General features: G+C 37.2%; 1 protein-coding gene across 1 annotated transcript; it reads left to right on the top strand.

Annotated features, from left to right (window-relative positions):
• Window positions 1-5,771: 5,771 nt before the first annotated feature.
• Window positions 5,772-13,903, top strand: Naa11 (N-alpha-acetyltransferase 11, NatA catalytic subunit). The gene is made up of 2 exons (XM_004848006.3): window positions 5,772-6,779; window positions 12,646-13,903. Exon 1 carries the CDS (start codon window positions 6,078-6,080, stop codon window positions 6,765-6,767), a length of 690 nt encoding a protein of 229 aa, XP_004848063.1. The 5' UTR covers window positions 5,772-6,077; the 3' UTR covers window positions 6,768-6,779; window positions 12,646-13,903.
• Window positions 13,904-15,377: the final 1,474 nt, after the last annotated feature.

Below are 15,377 nucleotides of genomic sequence, written 5' to 3'. Positions count from 1 at the left end.
TTGAATAGTTTCCAAGCCCTGCTCCTGGGACCAATCAGAAAGTGCTACCTTCAATTGTTCTGGTGCAAAATCAAGCAGGTTTTTGTTAGGACAGCCTAGATCTGACAGGAGCCTGAGGAATGGGAGATATAAAAGATGATGACCACTAACCTCACTGCCACTGTGCTCACTTTCTTTAGTGGCCCACTCTCACTGTGCAGAGTGTACTGCTTTTTCTACTTTAATTGGCCTGTACTCACTTGGCAGAGCATATTTATCTTGCTACCTTTAATAAAGGTAAAATATTGCCAACTTGACCATTTTGTCTTGACCACTTTGTTGGGGACAACAAGAACCCAGAAATAATCTCTAGAAGGAGTCCCCAGGCCCCCAGAAACTGATAACACTATCCTTTTGTTAGCCTGCATCTCCTAAGTATACTAAATATTTTACAGAAAACTCTCTATGATCTACTTTCTTTCCTTTCCCAATACAACCCATGAACCATGCAGACCTCCAGTTCACATTGATGCAAATTCCTTGAGGATTTGATGCAAGCTTTTCTTTGTTCTCTCAAATTTGGATTGAGGATTTACATAATGTTTTGTCTACTAGAAATTCTGTCTTTATCAAAGATGTTGATGAGCTCTTATTAGCCACTCATTTTCTGGAAATCTCACTTCTTGTGTAGATCTTCTTACTACAAAGATAGATTTATTTCTGTTTCCCTTTCTTAGAACATTGCATACTTATACTGACAGGAGTAAGGTCCTCTTCTAGGATAAAAACTATTCTCAAGGTCCCAAAGCCCTCTCAAATTTCACAAGTGTCCCCAAACTTGAGTAGAGTCAGCAATTGCTGAAACAGCATGTTGGATATGCCTCTAATCCAAAGATTTCATTGCATCCAATTTAAACAAGCACCCAAGAGTCACAACTTTTGTCATAAGAAGCCAAAGGGTTTTTCCTCCTTTCAAGCAACCTTGTCAAGAACCCTAACATTCAGTCTTATTGATGATCACATGATGCATGTATCTTTTGTAATAAGGAAAAAAGAATTGTTGAACAGATACCTAAAACAAAGAATAATGCATTGCTTAATATGTTTGATTTCTTCCATAGCCTATAGCCACCATTCTGACTGAGGCTTCCTTTACATTGGGTCTTAAACACTTCTTTGTCTAGAGCTAGTAGTCCCCATGTTGTCACAATACTCCCAAATACAAAATCATATTCTAATGTTAGCTAAACAAAAAACTCAATGTTATTGTTCTCTGTTTTCCATGGGCTCATATTAAGCCCAGCTTTTTTTCTCCTATTTAAATGCAAGAGCAGCCTTTTGACTTTTATCCACTATCCACACTTCAGATACAGTATTAGGTTTGAGATATTTTTCAGAATTGTGATCTCTTATTTATGTAGATATGTCCTGGGGTAGCACTATCAGAAAAAAGAAAAGTGGCTTTGGAATATGTAGTAACATGAGAATAGAAAACTCTTTGTTATCTGTTCTTGCTTGCCCATAGGACTATGGACAATGGAGAACACCATGAGAGCTTGTCACCTCCGGTATAAAAAATGTCTATTTTGGGCCAGGGATTTGGCTAGTGGAACGGCTCCTGCCTCACAAGCACAAGGTTCTGAATTTGATCCCCAGTACTGAAAAAAAAAAGTCTATTTGTCCATTTATTGATGACTCTTTATACAGTTACCTTATAATAAACTGCATTGCTATCCTAACATCTTCAGCATGAAAATGCTTTGGTTTTCACTGCAGTCACAGCAACTACCATTTTCCCTTTCTTGGTCCAACTAATTGCTTCTAAAAACCATTCTTTTTGTTAGCTGGCTCCTATATTTGGCCTCAGATTCTGGATTAAACAGAATCAAATAAACAAAAACAGACTTGCTGCTTAATAGATTGTCTCTTCTTCCCAATGTGATTGGGACCAGTGATCTCCATCTTGCTTTCTTGTTCCTTAGAATGAGAAAGGTAGACAAAAGAGATGATAGTAAACAGATAAACAGTTGATTTCCTTCTAATTCTTCTAATGAGTCTATTTTTTCTTATTTTCAATATCTGCCAATCCTGTATTTAGGAAGTCCAGTAAAGGTACAAAAGATTGTTTATTGTCATTGTGATGACCACTTATAGGTGTTAGATTTATTCATATGGATGAATTAAAGTTGCCTAAATAAATTTTTAGGGAATTTTACATATTTCTTTTCAATATCTCCTACATTGATACAGACTCAGGGGGTGAAGGATTAAAAAATTATTTAAAATCTCTTCATAAGATTTGGAGTAAACACTTCTATTAAAAATGAGAAGGAAATAAAGTTTGTGGTTTATACTCTAAAGAAATTATATAGATAATCACAGCACTCTGGGAAGCTGAGGCAGAAGGATTACAAATTTGAGCCCAAACTGGGCACTTTAGTGATTTAGATCACTTAGAGAGAACCTGCTATTTAAAAAAAAGAAAAAAGTAGTGGTGATGTAGCTCATTATAAAGGACCTGAGTTCAATCCCCAGTACTGCAAAAAAAAAAAAGGTAAGTATATAAAGGTTATTCATTTATTAATGCTTCACATTACATAAAAATAGTGTGGGATATAAGATATAGAAGCATAAGGCTGAAAAATGACAAAGAGTTATGCAGAAATCACTCTCAAATAATTAATGTCTTACCCTTAGATCTCATGAGCATGAGAAATACAGGTAGTAAAAAGATGAGAAAAAAAATGAAAAAAATAAAAGATGAGGGCTTTCTCCCCATAAAATATTAATAAATACAACTTAAAACTGATAGAACAAAAACTCCCATTATAGGACATTCATATATTTACAAAGTGGTAGGGAAGAATTTCCAAGGCTTTGTACTTATGACAAAAAATATACTAATAATCTCTGATAAGAACCTCTAAATCAGAAATTAGACATACATTATGATTCATCAGAGAAAATTTGTACTTGATCTCAGTAAGAGGGGTCAAATCAAGTCCTACTTATATCCCACACCATGTTAAAGTGTCAAGTGTCTTTAGTCTTGGGTCCATGCTTCCCACTGCAATGGAAATGAATGTGCAAACACAGTGGGAATGATAGCAACCCCTCTGTCAAGAAAGAAGCATCTATCAGAATAAAACTAGCTGCTACATTTTTTGTCTTAGTGCTCTAGTCATTGAATCAAATAGACCTTCTTTCTTCTGATAGAGGAGTTGCCACAATGTACCTTCTTTGCTTACAAGTGTGTAAAGACTACATTATTGTAAATTAAAAATCATGCTTGCTGGGCCAGAGATTTAGCTCAGTGGTTCCAGCACCTGCCTCACAAGTGCAAGGTCCTGAGTTCGATCTCTGGTACAACAACAACAACAACAACAACAAAAAACATGCTTCCTAGTGCTGGTTTTGGTATGCTGCCTATGCTGGAATAAGTCAAGTGTACTGTTTATCTATTAGCTACTACTATTCTAGACATTAAGCCAAAAAGTAGTCTATGTGGTAGGATGTATCTATAATTAACCTAGGCTGCATTCAAAATATCTGTATCAAAGAACATAATGTACTTAAGTTTTTGTACTTCATGATTTTTAAAGAACTATCATAGGAGATCTGGATCATGCTTTCATTGCTACATCACCTCAAAACACATATTCTTGTCTATAAGGTGAAGTACAACATAAAAGGGAAATTTCTGAGTGTAAATAATACTGGCAAGTAATTGTTACAAAGTATAGAGTCAAAACATTAAGGAGCCAAATTTTATTTTAAATCTTTAAAATATATTAATAAAGCACTGCTAATTATCAAACTTTAACAACAAGCAATAGCTATTCAAGCTGTTTCACACATCACATGGCTCTAGACTACTAGACCTATTGAAGGACTGTGCATCCCCATTAGAAAGAATGCTAACACAAACATTCATGAACCAGGGATAACAATTACAACAGAATAAACTTTGATGTTTGAGTTCCCAAAGAAACTGGCAAGAGAGATTGTATAATATATGAAAAGAAATATAAGGCTTATAAGTAGCTTATGTACAAACAGTGCTTATAAAAGGTGGGTGCCAAATACTGTTAAGAAATACCCTAAGTCTTGCTTTATCAAGGTGGTATAAAATGTATCTAGAAATAGAACTTGGGATTTATGGGAAAAGTAACACAGCAGTACAGTGGAGATAAGATGATGATTTTCTTTAAAGAATAATAAATGGTGCTAAATGAATTATCTAGGCAGGAAAAAATAGTTGAACTGCTACCTCACAACATACACAAAACTAAATTTCAGAGGGCTGGGGATTTAGCTCAGTGGTTCTGACACCCAGCTCGTTAAGTGCAAGGTCCTGAGTTCAATACCAAAAAAAGAAAAAAAGTGAATGAAGTTTCATGAATTCACCTCAACAATTTTTTTTTTCAGAATTAGTGTCTTAGTTTTCCATTGCCATGACAAAATAACTAAGAAAATCAACTTAAAAGGAGGCAAAATTTATTTTGGCTCATGGTTTCCAGAGGTTTCAATCCATGCTTATTTGGCCCATTGCTTTGGGCCTGTGATGAGGCAGAACATTATGATAAAGAGTACATGGTGCAGCAAAGCCATTCAGCTCATGGAGGCCAGGAACCAAAGAGAAGAAGGAGCTAGGGTCCTAATATACTCTTCAAGGGTACATCCCCAATAACATACTTCTTTCTTCTAGGCCCCTCTCCTAAAGTAGCCATCATTTCCCAATAGCTTCATCAGCTGAGGACAAGGCTTTCAACACTTTAGCTTTTGGCGCTATTTAAGATCCAAACAATAAAAGTTGGGAATATAACTCAGTGGCATTTGAAAGGCTCTGGTTTTGATCCCCAGTACACCAAAAAAAAAAAAAAAAAAATCCAATACATTGCAGATTTAACCATAAAACGTAAAAGACAAGAAAACACAGAACACTTTGGTGGCCACAGAATGGGCAATGATTTCCTTAAAAGTACACACAAAGATATACACGCAGAAAAATACTAGCTCTAAAATCTAAAAACTAAACAAATTGTATTATTAAAGTTCACCCTTGGTGTCAAAAATCACCATTAGGAAAAAAAAACCCAACTAGTATAAAAGGATAGTCATTATAAATATATCTGATAAGTCTAGCCTCTTAAATATTAGCGTGAAAAAAACACAACCCAAGAGAAAAACGAGCAAAAGACTTGAGCAAAAGAGGGTATACAATAGCTAATAAACCTGTAAAAAGGTGCACAGCTTTAGTAATCATCAGGGACATACAAAATAAAACCACCATGTGGCATCTCTACCACATACAAGAAAGGCTAAATTTAAAAAAAAAAAAAAATTTAAAGTAGGGGAACACTCGATGTGGAGCAATCACTTAAAAAGCTGCTTAGCAATATTTATAAAAGTTGAACATCCTTATATTCTCTGATTCAGTAATTCTAGTTCTAAATAAATATGCATGCATCAACAAAACACATTCTAAAATGTTCAGGTATATTCAACTGGAAATATGTAACACAAATGGCTATCAACTGTAGAATGGATAAATGCACTGTAATATATTTAGGCAATGGATTATCAAATAAGAAGGAGTATAACGAACTCTCAATTATACACAAAGTGGCTGAAATTTACTTACAGCAAATGGAAACAAGCAAAAAAAAAAAAAAAACCAAAAACCTTGACCCAAAAAGAATGCATTTAAGTCTGTTAGAAGTCTAATGATAGTTACTCTTCGGACATGGAGGGTGATGAGTACTAGAAGGTGACAGAGGAGGGCTGTTGGGGTGCAGGCAATATTCTGGTTCTTCATCATAAATTCTTTCTCCAAGCCCCCTAAGCAAGGTGAGCACTGGCGCAAGGAAGTGGAGACCTCATTGGCTGGGACCAGCACACTTCCGGAAGCGGCGCTTAGCCCCCGCTTCTTCCGCTTTCTGCCAGCCAGCCTGTCTTCCCGCCATCCGGCCGGCCAGCCACGCGATTTCGGCTGCCTGGACTCCATTCCCCGAGACAGACAGACTGTGTCCCTCGCACTCGGGGACAGTCTCTCTCTGGCTCGCAGCCTGCAGGGCAGCTGCCTGCTCACCGCCATTATGAACATCCGTAGTGCCCGGCCAGATGACCTGATGAACATGCAGCACTGCAACCTTCTCTGCTTGCCTGAGAACTACCAGATGAAGTACTATTTGTACCACGGCCTCTCCTGGCCACAGCTGTCCTACATCGCCGAGGACGAGGATGGCAAGGTCGTCGGCTATGTCCTGGCCAAAATGGAGGAGGACCCTGATGAAGTCGCTCACGGGCACATCACCTCGCTGGCAGTGAAGCGCTCACACCGGCGCCTCGGCCTGGCGCAGAAGCTGATGGACCAGGCCTCACGGGCCATGGTGGAGAACTTCAGTGCCAGGTACATGTCCCTGCACGTCCGGAAGAGTAATCGGGCGGCCTTGCACCTCTACTCTCACACCCTCAACTTCCAGGTCAATGAGGTGGAGCCCAGATACTATGCAGATGGGGAAGATGCTTATGCAATGAGGCATGATCTCTCGCAGATGGCCAGTGAGCTGAGACGGCAGCTGGAGATGAAGAAGGGCAGGCATTTGGTACTGGGCTCCAGGGAGAACCAGGAGACCCATAGTGACACATTTCCTGGTTCCGAGAAGTCCTGCCAGCAGGACAGCCCATCTGCCACAGATAGTGGCAGTGACACCATGGAACCCAGTGAATCCACAGAGAGCGCCGATGTCCAGGACAGCTCAGAAGACTTGAATTCCATCTCCTAGAGTCTGCTTGAGGTATTGTCTTTTCCCTGGCCAGAGTCCTTCCCTATCCTAAATCCTTGCACCCACCGTGGCCAGCCCCATCACCTCTTATCCTATCCCATTTGAGACCTGGAAGGTTTCACAGTGAAACCGCCTGGTGAGATATAGAGGGAGGGTGTAGGATAGGTTGGGTGAGGAGTCTCTTTGCTCACTACTGGAAATCCATAGAACATTAACTCATGCTGAAAGTACGTTAAATTTAGTAAAGGAAACAAACATTTATCCTGATATTTTGCTGTGAGTTATATTTCATAGTAACCATGTGAAGAAATTTCTTCTAATAAGAAATGAGAAAAGATAGAAAGTTATAAAATCACCATTTTGCAACTCTTGATGAAATAATGGATCTAGCCAATAGTCATTAGTAACTAATACTATTAGGTGAAAGTTGTGGCACTTCATGATGATGGACAGACTGACAACACTGAGGTCAGTTGTCAGTATTAACATCATTAAAAGTGGAGTCATATATTATGGACCTCTTAATGCAATAGAAAGTATATAGTATCACCTATGAAGTATTCTTACCAAACGAAATTATGCATGTGTGAGAGATCTACCTACCGTTTTTACAGAAAACAAAAACATGTTAAACTGTACCATGATGCAATCAACCAAATTCAGAATGAGGGAATTTTTTATTTTTGGTACCGGGGGATCAAACTCGGGACCTTACGCTTGCGAGGCAGGCAGTGGAACCACTGAGCTAAATTCAGAATGAGGGAATTCCTACAGAATAAATGACCTAGTTTCTTCAACTATAAGGAGCATTTAAAAAAAGGAGAAAGAATTTTCTATTAAACTTTAAACAATATCAACCAAATTAAATTATGAAGACTGTTGTTTGGATTGTAATTTTTTAAAAAGTATAAGACAGTTTTGAGAAAAGCCAAATTTGAACATGGCCTGTATTCTATTAAGGAATTATTAATAATTTTGTTAGGTGTGCTAAATGATATTTGTATTATGTTACAAAAACATCTTTATCCTTTAGAGATACATTCTAAAATAATTCTAGAATTTGTTAAATTGCTCTAGCAAAAAAGTTGGAAGAGGGCAAATAAAATAAGAATAGCAACATATAATTGTTGGAAGTGAGAAATAGGTACTGAAGCGGTTTCTTATACTAGTCTTTTGTCTTTTGAATGTGTTGCAATTAAAGTGCAAAATAATTGTTGTGCCTCCTAAACACATTAATACTAAGAAGCCACCGAAAAGTAGTTTTAAAAAACTAACTCAAGTATAATAATATAATAGCAACATTTTTCCCATCAGAGAACTTTATATCATCTTAAGAATTTTAAGGGTCAGTGAGCTGTCAGTAATTTAGAATCTTCAACTTCTTATTCTAAACACCTTGCCCTCCATATACAAAAGACAACAGCTTTCTCATGATGAAGTCCAATGTGAGTAATGTACACTACATATAATTAAAATGAATGAAACTTGATCAATTTACTCATTCATAAAAATTCTTATTTGTCAGCCAGTAGTTTTACAGCTCAGTATACAGCAGTGATCAAGATAGACTGTTATTTATATCATACAGAATTTAAGTATAATTTTTTTGCATTTTAATGTTGAGACCCAACCTACAAAGTACATTAACCTTATTTTATTTTCATTCATTTATATTTCCATAGGTTAATAAAAGTTGGATACACTAAATCCTTGGGGGTTAGGAAAAACTCTGTCCTCAGAGGAATCTTTGCATCTTGACTTTTAACCTGAAGATTTCACAATGACTGATTCATCTGATTTAAGGTTAGAGTAAGGGCAGCAAAATTGTCTACACAAAAAGATAAAATTAAGCAAAACTTAATACCTTGAGAGAGGCATTGTTAAATGGATTCCTGTTTTATTTTGGGTTTGTGTTGTGGTACCAGGCAGGGATTGAACACAGGGCCTCATGCATCCTAGGGCAAGTGCTGTAGGCTTGAACTTGTGATCCCCCTGCCTCAGCCTATCAAATAGCTGGAACTACAAATGTGTACTGCCATGCCCAACAAATTTATACTTGTTTTGAAAACCCTGGAGGGCTCTATCAATAGTTTTTTTATTTAAATCAACAGACCACTGAAAAAAATTACCAATTTTCCAGTTCTAATATAGAAGAACTTACACAATACATATAGTATTGATCTCATCTTTGAGGCTGTTTATCTTCAGTGTTAAACTCTAGCCAAGCACAGAGTTCATAAGAGATTGCTTTAAAGCCATGTATATGTATATAAAATTTGATGAATTCAAAACCACTTAGCATCTGCTCTGAGAAACAAAAATAACTGTCATTCTAGTAGGAAAGAAATAATAAATAAGAAAATAAATTACTGTGTAGCAGTTATAAAATCTCTGTAGAAATTCAAAATTTAAAAATAATATGTTTCATTATATTACTGTACTTGACATTTATTTCTAAGTTGAAGGAGCTGTTTGCTGGCTTCACCTTCTTCCCAAGTTGGTATCTCATGAGACATTTTCAGTGTCCCCCCATCTGATCTTTGGTCCTCACTCTTCTGAATCTTTCCAGCCAAAGGCCTCTTGGGAATTATCTGATGTATTTGGGCCATTTTGATAGCAGGGTATTTTAATCTGCACTAACTGCTTAAAAAAATAACCTCCAAATCTCAGTAACTTCACACATTAAAATTTGCTTTTCGTAATGCAGGCCAGCATTGTGGGGTTGTGGGGCAGAGAGGGAGAAGCTCCACTCATAAAGTCATGCAGGGCTCCATCTAGAAGAGGTATTTGTGAGTTTTGTTCTGTAGCCCCTTGGGCAATCTGATGGAGCCTAGAGAGATCTCAGAAAAATGTTTTCTGAAGACAAAAATCAGATGGGATTATAAAAGAAAGCAATTTTATTGAGATACTTATCAAACTTTTACAAATATCTTTGTTATAGTAATATATATGCTTTATTAGTATTTATTATTTATATTTATTAGTATATGAAATTTTAAAATCTAGTAATGGGTCTAATGGTTGCAATTATTTCTAAGTAAGTTTGAGAGTAACTGATAGTGTATGAACATACTGTGATTTTTTTTTCCCTTGTTAACAAAGTCACAACTATTGTTACACTACTGTGCGTTAATGCCTACATTTATAATTGAAAGAAATACTGAATTTCAGTTCCTAATTTAGTGACTGCTGTTTTCTAGAATCATGTGACTCCTACTGCACATAGGTTAAGTAGGGGATAAGAGAAGAAAGTGCACAGAGTTTTTCATATAGGTTTTAACTCAGAGCAGGCCAGGAAATGTTAGATAGCTTAGTGGCCAGGGGGGAAAGGAAGAAGTTCTGGCAGTTGCACAGCGTAGTTTCTGCCACAACAGGAAACATCCTAATGATGCTCTCAACTGTGGGAAGCTCTGCCTCCATGCTCTGTGAGGAACATGGGGTCCTTTTGCTGCCCCTCTAGGACAGTGGTGGCGAAGCTGTGGCACGCATGCCACAGCGGGCTGTTTGTATCACTGAAAGCTCTAAAAGGTTCACCATCACTGCTCTAGGATATGACACAAGGAAGATTGTGAGGCCATCCACAGTTGTCTTCAAAAATACATGACATGCATTTCCTCTGGTCTTATACAAACTGGAGCATAGAAAATTATGGGATTCTGCTGTCAAGTCTCTCATTAAAGCCGTGAAGAAATGACCCCTCTACTCCAAAATCTCCCAAAGTGAAGCTTCACTTCTATCCAATTCAACATGGAGTCCCAGCCCATAGACTAGCTGCGTGAATGGGAAAAGGCAAAGGTGAAGAAAGAAAGAAAACAGGGAAAAAAGAAAAAGAGTCATACTACAAAAGTATTATCCCACCACAACTGTGGTGCTCTGTCCTGTGAAACTAGAGTTCAAATATGTATAGAAAAATATCCTGAAAGGAGTAATTTTTTCATTTTCCCTTATCTCCACTTCTGGGTCTAGGCAACAGAGACAGGTAAAGGATAAAAAGGATAGTGAGCAGGTCAGTCTATGGGAAAGAATTGGTATCTCATCTATAAAATAGTAATAAAAATTATTGCTAACGTGAAACTATGTGGCAGTTACTGTTCTAAAGACTGGGAACTATCATTTAGTCCTCGTGATATCCCTGTAAGGTAGGGACTTTTACTCCACAGATGAGGAAGTCATGTCAGAGAGGGCTAGTGCCTAGGTAGAAGTGAAAAACAGTGATTCACACTCAGTAGTCAGACTACACAATTCCTGTAAATTGCTAACCACAATTAATCATAAAATTTATATGTTCTAGCTCTAATAACTATTCAGTTTCCTTTCTTCTTTACAGTGGTAGAATGTGGTGTGTGTGCAGCAACAGTTTGCAGTCTTGGAAGGGAGATGCATCTTAAAGATTAAAATAGCTTTCACTGACAAGCTGAATGTCAAAGCATTCATCAGCAGCAAAGTTTCTAGGGAACCGTAGCAGTGAAGACAGGTCAGTTCAAAACATGCTGGTTGAGGTAGGAATGCCATCAAACTGTTGCTCATCTCCTGACACGAAATATGTGCATGATGATTAATAACAGAAAAGAAAAAAATGCAAAATCTTAGCATTTTCCGTTGAGCTGGCAGTATTGACTTAACTAAGGTTACATTAGTGACTCCCTCTCTCTGGTTTATTCTTTCTGCCGTTAAGCTGTCATTCTAACAAAAAGTTGTTAAATGTTCACATGAGCATTCACTGAAATAGACTGTTCTTAATTTTACCAGACAACTAATTATAACTGGAATGATATAATGAATTATGGAAGAAAGTTAGAGACTGACAGATCTGGTAAATTCCTAGTATAACCTTACCCCAGATATGCCAGAAACCATAGATTTCAAATTCAACTGTACTCTATGAAGATAAAGAGGGGGTTGGGAAGAAATAAAATATTGTTTTGAAATACTAATCAGATAGATTCCATTTGTTGAATTATAATATCTAACAATGTCACCTTTCAGTCAGTGTGTGATGTACATTTAGGATGACTATAATACCAAATTTTCAGAGGTAGCTGATAAAAGCAGGTTTTTCCTAAATCTCTCTGTGTACTCTCCCTGTGCTCCAATATATAAATCTCATGTACTTCATGGTGAAAGAAGTAAGGAAAATAAGACATAAAAAATTCTGTGAATTGATAATGATTCAAAGATCCATAGTAAAAGCCATTTTGAAAATATTCTGCAATGCCTTTTCTATAATGTCTTCAGAATATCATAGGATATTTTTTAAAAGTAAAGCCCTAAAATTGTCTTTTGTGTTCATAAGGTCATGTTAACAATTAATGTGTATCCTTCAGGGTTCCATAGCCCACCATACACCATAATAGGTATATCAGGTTCTTCTCCAGATACACCAAAAGAAATTATGACTTACAGAAAGGGACCTGTTGCATTTAACATATCAAGAGATAAGAAGCCCTTCCATTTCTTTAGAGTTGATGTTTCTTTTGAGTGACATAGGATGGAGTGGAATTTAAGATGGCAAATAAAAGTAGCAGTTTCATCAGATTTAAAGTAGTTTCTTTAGAGCAGATCTCCGTCTTTCAGGGTCCCTCTACACACTCTCCCCCTGCCTTTCTCCTAAAGGCAGAAATGGCTTTTGGACATCAGGAGATGTTCATGTGTCCCAATGGCAGGAAGGGAAGAGAACCTCAGGTCTGTGTGGATCTTTGTGTTGTCATCTGAATTCTCACTGATTTCCATTGAGATATATCTAGTCCGAAGTAGTTACTGGGTGCCTCATAGGTCTGAAGCTGAAGTCTGTTATTGGTCAAACCATTATTCTTCCATAGCTTCTTCTAGAGCTTGTTTTCCTCCCTTTCTCATTTACTCTCTTTTTACTTCTCAACAGCATTGTAGGTCCTCGTATCAGCCACATCTACCGTGATCCTAGGCTGGTGCAACATCTGCTCTCAGGTCATCTCCCAGTGACCCAGGTGGCTTCTCATTTTCAGCCCTCAACAACAGTCTTCCACATACCCTACTGGGATCAGGAAGAAATACCTTGACACCAGAGTCTGCTGTGCAAGAGCCAAGGAAGCTTGAAGCCTGCCATTACAAAGCCTTGGCCTACTCACACCCTGCTGCCTTTGTATCTGTTTGTAGCAGTCCTACATTGAGTATGTTCCTGCAAGTTTGTCTCCTAAAATGCCAAACAGGAAGCCAAGAAAACTCTTGAAGCTCTCCAGCTTTCAGTTTTTGTTTTTGTTTTTTTTTTTTTGCTTAAATTCTTTTATTGGTGTATTTTTGGTATACAATACGTTTTCATTTCTCATTGGGTGCTTGTATCTGTACATGTAATATCTCGGTTCTTATTTTTTCCCCATTACCTGTGCACACTTCCCCCACTCCACCCTTCCCTATTTACAAAGACTTTGTTTCCATTTTTTTTCTTTTCTCATAATTTTTCCCTTCATCCTTGAGAGGGTAGTCAGGACCATCAAGTTAGACTTCATAACTCCTTCCCCTCATTTCTGGTAGAAGTATCTCATTCCTCTTCCTGACTCGAGTCCTCCCTCTTTGTCCTAAACTCCCTTTTAAGGGGGTATTGTCCCCTTCCCAGTGGGAGAAGGTGATAAGTAAGGGTTTCTACTTTACAAGCGGAATTTGGAGATTTTACGGAAAGGGTGATCTGTAATTAGAATCTCTAATCTGCCTGTGTTAATTTTTTTTGGTTTTTGTTGTAATGATGTACCTTGATATTTATTGAGAATCTATAGTATTCATTTACATTACTATGGCATTTGCTAACAAGGTATTTAATCTTATTAGCAACTCTGAGGTAGACATTTATTATTCTTGTTTTACAGCTGAGGAAACAAATATCTAGGATCTAAACCCAAATCTGTTTGAATTCAAAGCAAAGTTCCTTCTACTTTCCTATTGCTGTTTGTATTTTACTTACAAAAATGTTAAAACTTCAACAAAAAGGGGAATCTGTTTATATTAAATGTTGGGTTAATGTACAACTAATATGTCAATTGTAAATATGTATATAACCTTCAGCTACAATTCCCTTTCCATAACTCTTTAGTAAAAATAAGTAAAAACAAAGTGCTTTGACCTCTGAAGTGAGTCACTCAATAAATCCATTGCTGTCATTATTTCATGTTGTTTATATGTTTGCTGAATGTGAATTACCAAAGTATATAATATTTTTCGTGTTTAAGTTTTTATGAAAACTGTCATATATGGATTTAAGTCTAAGCCCTGACATTAACCGCCTGATGACGAGAGGTAAGTGTTCTCTGTAATCATAATCAGCCCTGGTAAGTACTTCTTACAGATCTACCCAGTGTACTCTGGGAATGTCTGTCTAATGGTAAATGATTGCCTGAGGCAGATATAAAAGTGGGTTTTTTCCTGCCTAAGAGCCATTTGCCATTTTATGTGCCAATACAGACCTCTCATCGGCCTTTTCATCATTCCTTTTTTCTTTTTAATTTTCTCCCTTACCTGTGAAACTATTTTATTCATTCCCCTCAAGTGTATGTTTATCTCTTTGTTTTTAAATATTACAGCTTTCTAACATCTGTCTCTAGGGCAGCATAATCTTACTGATGAAATATTCCATGTTTTCCTTGAGCCCTCGTCAATATGTCTTCATGTTAACAGCTCAGCAGATGGAGAAACAGAAGGGGTAGCCTCAGCTTACCTGAGTGATTTCTCTCCAGCACGAGGCATATTGACTGTCTCTAGTAACTTGATGAGGAGTTGGAACAATTGGGAAATAAGAAAGGATGTCTGACTTTTGTAGTATTATTTCCTAAAACTGTTGGCTGCTTTTCTTTGTTACTAGGAGATAATAGAATTTTAACAGCCTACCTATTTGGGCTTTGCCTGTTTAAATAAAGTAAAATAAACAGTAATAATAATATTGTTTGGGACATACATTAGCATGTTCTCAAGTGGTTTGATAATAACTTGTAATTTAGCAGCAGCGGTGGCTTTTTGCAACACTGAAATTGTAGGAGCCTCTGGGACTGCTTTTTGTAATAGCATTGTTCTTTTTACACAGGACAAATTGTTTTTTTCTGAATGAGCTGCTTGCTTTTTCCATAACCATAATCCTTAAGAGACCAAAGGATATAGAGCAGCTACATGTGCAACTGAATGGGTGAGCGTCCATCAGCAAATTTTCAAAGATAATAATTGCCATCCAGCACACTGTTTTCCTTGGTTGAAAGAGAGAAACTTGTGAATGAAGCTTGTGAATTACCTAGTTAGAGTCTGTGTGGTTTTTTCTCTTTGGAGGAAAGAGCAAGAAGCAAGAGATGATTATTTCAAATAAAAATAACAAGGTAGTTGGATGAGAGGGAGAGGTGGAGAAGAATAGTGAAAATTAGACCAAAGCTGAAAAGCTATGGAGAGGATCATGAAATAAAGCAAGTTTTCTCCAATGTTTATGTGCAACTAAGTAATTTCAGAGCTATGTTTAAAATGCAGGTTTTGTTTCAGTAGGTCTAGGGTGAGGCTTGCGTGTGTACCTTTCTAATTAATTACACAGTGCTGATACTGCTGGTCCAGAAAGTACACTTTGACTAGTAAGGGTCTTAAAACTCATCTCTGACATTGGCAATGCAA

This window comes from Heterocephalus glaber, unplaced genomic scaffold (assembly GCF_053883595.1).
Source record: "Heterocephalus glaber isolate CG9 unplaced genomic scaffold, H.glaber_assembly_v1.0 deba00001454, whole genome shotgun sequence".
Lineage (NCBI taxonomy): Eukaryota > Metazoa > Chordata > Mammalia > Rodentia > Bathyergidae > Heterocephalus > Heterocephalus glaber.
The sequence above is the reverse complement of the archived record's forward strand: the minus strand, read 5'-3'. Positions and strand labels throughout refer to the sequence as shown.

Coding starts and splice junctions, on each gene's coding strand:
- Naa11 (XM_004848006.3), top strand. CDS start 6,078: ATGAACATCCGTAGTGCCCGGCCAGATGACCTGATGAACATGCAGCAC.